The following is a 5,283-nucleotide window of genomic DNA, read 5'->3' as shown; positions in this document are numbered from 1 at the left end:
AAAAAAAAAAAAAAAAAAAAAAAATTACGAAACGTATTTAGTTTATTGTTTTCTATCCTATATCAATAAAATGAACAAATATAGTAAATTTTGTAAAAAAACTAGATTAAAAACAATCAAGAATTCACAGAGGATATGGTCGGACCCCTTGTATTATTAAGTCAATAATTCGGGACCCTTGTATTCCCCTAGTACCTGATTTGGTTAATGTTTAACTCCCGGTCACCGAAACAACGACAAAAAAAAATGTAATAGGTGTAAAAGAATGTGTATCCCAAGCCCCAGGTACGCTGCCCTCATCCTAATCACCCGAAGGCCGGGCAGAACAGATCACCACAAGACAAAAAAACGCAATAGCAAGACTCGCGATACCATACTTGTGAGTGATCTTGAAAAGGAAGTCAGAGCTATCAAAAACATCAAAGCGGACCCTAAGGCCGTCTATAGATATGCGAAAGAATCTGCTTCAGTGTGTTACAAAATAGGACCGCTTCTAGATGAAAATGGCTCACCAACTGCGGACCCCAAGAGGATCAGTGAATTAGAAACCCTGTTGCAAAATGAGTTTTTAGCCACTCACCCATGCCTTTCTTTGCCTATGCAATAAAAGTTTGCTTTTAAGGAATTATTTTGTTGTGGAAAAGAACTGAATGAAATTCTCTATTGTAGATGTATTAATCTTTTTTTTTTTTCTTTTCTATTTTATAGATGATGAGTATGACTCTACCTTTGACGATTTCAAAGGATCAAGTAATTTTTCCACACTGGTTAAAAATTCCATCAACCTTAGTCAAACATTTAACAAAAGCAAAATTAAAAATGAAAAGAATTCAAAGTCTTTCAAGAAATCACCAAGTAAATTTAAATCTACATCTAAAGTTAGGAAGAAATTGTCTCGAGGATTGTCTTCACTGTCCCTGTCAACACAAGCAACATTATCAATTGAAAATAAAAAATGGATTATTACACCTCCTAAATCAAGTGGTTATAACACTTCCAAACAGATTACACCTACAAAACCTTTATTAAAATCTCCTTCGTGTAACTCTGTGACTAAAACTCTATCTTATTTTCACCGTGATAGCTTGTCACCTCATACAGTTCAGAAGCATCTTAACACTTCACCAAAGATATTGAATGCATTGAACAGTGAAAAAAATTTAACATGTCAAGTTGAAAAAAATACCGTTTGTTCTACTCAAGCAGTTGGCAGTGGCATTTCATTAGAAAATGTATCTAACTCATTAAAAAGGAAAGAGTTGAGAGAATCTAGCAAAAGACAGTTATTTTTGTCAGATGACTCTGATGATAATGGAAGCAATAAAAGTGTTTCAAAACTTTCCTCACCAGCCATTTCAGATATTGCAGAAACTCAAGACTTGTTTACACCAACAGAAGAAAAACTTTCAACGTTTGCATTTTCTGCACAATGTTCATCTGATACTGAATCATATGAAGATAGTGATTTTGTTTCCCCAATGTCAGTTCCTGACTCACCATATTCCACTACTTCTACTATAACTTTTGATATCCAGGCAGATAATTTCTATAACATTTCTTTATCTTCATCTCCTGTTAAAGATGTTAACACAAATCTTCCTTTTTCTGACTCTAGAGTGATATGTGAAACTCTGACAAAATCACAGAAAATAAATGAATTTTCTTCTTTAAAAGATGATGACAAAATATTCTCCCAGATTGTTACTGTCAATAATAAAACACCGCTAAAGAAAAAACCTTTGGTCTCTCAGAAGAGGGTAACATCTAAAAGTAAATTACAGAAAGCAAATTTCTGCTCACCAAGAAAACCTTGTTCAACTTCAAAGCAAACTAATTTGTATAAATTTATGAAAACTAGTCAGAATAATCAAACCTCCCTCTTATCTTTTTCCCAGTCTAATATTTCTTCTAAGGAAATTAGCAAATCTGTGTCAGTTCCATTTCAAACAACTTGTTCAGGAACAGTCAACAAGTCTTCAGTTAATGAATTTTTTCTGGTAACAGATGACACAACAGTAAAAAAATCCCCTTCTTGGTCTTCCTCAAAGGAAGAAGTATCAAAAACTGTTCTATCTCTTGACCAATTCAAGCAGTTATTTCACAAACCACCTGTAAAACAACAGGCTGTTACCATGGAAAGTTCAACCCCAACATCATCATCATTACCAACACTACCAGTCAGCAAAAACTATCAGGAGAGAAAATTTTATTTTAGTGGATGCCCATTCTACAAGAAAATACCAGGTTTTCCTTTTCATTTTCATATATATATTTTAAAATTTGGTTATCTTTTACTTGTTTCAGTCATTAGACTGTCACCATGCAAGGGCACCACCTTGAAGAATTTTTTTGTCGAATGAATTGACCCCAGTACTTTTTTTTTAAGCTTGGTACTTATTCTATTGTTCTCTTTTGCCAAACCATTAACTTGGTGTAAACACACCAACAGTGGTTGTCCTGATTGTCAAGCACTGGTAGGGCACAAATACAGACACACAGACATACATAATGGGCTTTCAGTTTCTGTCTACCAAATCCACATATAACGCTTTGGTCAGTCTGAGGCTGTAATAGAACATACTTGCCCAGGTGCCATGCAGTGGGACTGAATATAGAACTATGTAGTTGGGAAGTAAGCAGTTCTGGTTGATTTCTTTCTGCATCATCATCGTCTAATGTCCTCCTTCCATGCTAGCATGGGTTGGACAGTTTGACAGGAGCTGGCCAGGTAGAAGACTGTACCATACTTCTGTGTCTGTTTTGGCGTGGTTTTTTTTTTATGGCTGGATGCTGTTCCCAACACCAACCACCCTACAGGGTGGACTAAGTGCTTTTTATGCGGCACCAGTACAAGCAAGGTAAGTTTTGGCATGGATGCTTTTGCAAATGCCAACCGCTGCACATAAAATACACCATTTCGAGCGTGGCCGTTGCCAGTACTTACTGACTGGCCTTTGTGCCGGTGGCACGTAAAAACACCCACTACACCCTCTGAGTAGTTGGTGTTAGGAAGGGCATCCAGCTGTAGAAACTCTGCCAAATCAGATTGGAGCCTGGTGTAGCCATCTGGTTTCACCAGTTCTCAGTCAAATCGTCCAACCCATGCTAGCATGGAAAGCAGACGTTAAACGATGATGATGATGATTTACAGTGTGGACTGGATGCTTTTTAAGTGGCACCTGCACTGGCGGGGTCATCAAGTAACTTTGCAAAACAAGGAATTTTTTTAGAGGGGAGGGGGCATTGAAGGAGGTGATCTTGTGCCAGATGATGAAAGGTTAGAGTGTGACAGTGACAGAAACAGATGTCTTACTGTAGAGGAGGTACATAGTTACTCAGCCAGAGAGAGAGAGAGAGAGAGAGAGATCTTCTGTTTTTCAATTCAGTTGACTGTGCCTCCCCATTTCCTATAAACTAGCGTCCATATGCCAGTGTAACAAACCATTATTTTAATTATTTCAGGTACAAGCATCACTGTTGATGCCTTCAAGTATGGAGTCATTCAAGGGTGTTGTGCATATTTTCTCACACACTTTCATTATGATCACTACCAAGGCTTAACAAAGAATTTCTGTCAGCCGCTTTACTGTAGTGAAGTAAGAATCTCTTTTTTTTTTCCTCTAAATATTTCTCAACTAACAAGATAAATTCCTAGCCATTTGAGTCTATAATCATTGTTTAATTCCCAATTAGAGTTATTCTATTTTTTCTGTTTCTACAATTGGAGATGATACAAATATTGTAACTGTATTTCCTCCCATATTGTTGCTATTGTTGTTGCTGTTGTTTGACCTCATGTCATCTCTGATTTAGCAAAACTGTAATCAAAAATGTTTCAGCTATAATTCTTCTAATTTTTTTTCAGTTATAGTGTATCTAAGCATTTGAGCAAGACATTAAACTGCATCTGGTGGTGAGGCTCCAGTTTGAGAATATGGAGTTACCCCTTAGTCACTACTACTCCCATATCTGCTGTGGCCCAGGAGGGGGTGATACAGTCAAGGGTCCCAGTTATGGGTCACCTAGCAAAAGATGGTTCTACGGCTAAGGCATACAGAATTAGGTGAACTGACTCTTAGATATGTGTTTCACAGGCTCACTAGTGTATGGACATGCCCAGATGTCATGTAAATTGGTCCCTGTGCCTAAGGACTAAATAGCCCTGTACCTCAAAGATAAGCTTGGAAAAGGAGGAGACTAACAGAGTAAACTGTAAATAAACTTACAGAAGGCAGTGGAAGATGGCTGCTGTATTTTTCCTAAGAAAAATCCAGAATACTCAGACTTTCACATGGAAGTTCATGATCATGATGCTTGCAAAACATATATTGCACATGAGAGAGATAGAGAAGGGGTCGGGGAGTATTTAAGACTACATCATACAGGTGTTCTTTTTTAAGACAATATTGGTGTCAATTGCAGTTGTTTTTTTTTTCCATACTACAACCTTTTAAAATTTGAATATGGCTAATAGAGGCCCACTCAACCACCCAGTACTACTTTTGTGGACAGGCTGGGATCAGTGAGTCTCGGGTTGGGAACTGCTGATACAGAAGCTCCTTCACTGACTTGTTGACTACAGGTTCAGGAATGAACAACTGGTGTTTAACCATATTCTGTTGAAAAACAAAAGTTATGTTTTGATATTGGATGCAAGGTGGGTAAGTTTTTATATTTTGATCATATGTATACCCTAATGCATTATATTTCTGAACTTTTTTCTTGTAGTCTTCAGATGAAAATCACTATTCTTAAGTCAATTTTTCTCTTCTGTTTTAGGTTACTGCTAATTTAGTGAAGTTGAAGATTGGTGTATCTAATAAGTACATTCACCCACTACCTTTATATTGTCCAGTTATTGTAGAATCTGTTGAGGTCACTCTGATGGATGCCAATCAGTAAGTATTAAGAACACTGATTTTCTTACTTCTATTGTAGCAGTAAGCCAACCAAAGCTTTCTGTGTGGATTTGGAGATAGAAACTGAAAGAAAGTTCATATATGCTTGACCACTAAATCCACAAGTTTTTTTATTCTCTCTGTTTATTTTCTCTTATTCCTTTCTGTTGAAGAGTGTAGGCTCGAAATGTAAAAGACTTTTTCACTTCTCTGAGCGTCTAACTAATACACCTGCTTCTCCCACTTCTAACTAATACAACTGAATTCTCCCTATATGTATATATATATCATCATCATCGTTTAACGTCCGCTTTCCATGCTAGCATGGGTTGGACGATTTGACTGAGGACTGGTGAAACCGGATGGCAACACCAGGCTCCAGTCT

The 5,283-nt window shown here is 37.1% G+C and overlaps 1 protein-coding gene across 4 annotated transcripts in view; it reads left to right on the top strand.

Moving 5' to 3' along the window:
* LOC106881526 (serine-rich adhesin for platelets) overlaps nucleotides 1-5,283 on the top strand; it is a 22,113-nt gene that overhangs the window by 897 nt on the left and 15,933 nt on the right. For all 4 annotated transcript variants that reach the window (XM_014931946.2, XM_014931944.2, XM_014931945.2 and 1 more), the window contains exons 2-4: nucleotides 709-2,244; nucleotides 3,463-3,596; nucleotides 4,780-4,898. In XM_014931946.2, the coding sequence (XP_014787432.1) occupies nucleotides 709-2,244; nucleotides 3,463-3,596; nucleotides 4,780-4,898 (1,789 nt within the window). The remainder of the gene's footprint in view (nucleotides 1-708; nucleotides 2,245-3,462; nucleotides 3,597-4,779; nucleotides 4,899-5,283) is intronic.

The sequence above is a fragment of the Octopus bimaculoides genome, chromosome 2, assembly GCF_001194135.2.
Source record: "Octopus bimaculoides isolate UCB-OBI-ISO-001 chromosome 2, ASM119413v2, whole genome shotgun sequence".
NCBI lineage: Eukaryota > Metazoa > Mollusca > Cephalopoda > Octopoda > Octopodidae > Octopus > Octopus bimaculoides.
This window is presented reverse-complemented; position numbering and strand designations above follow the sequence as displayed.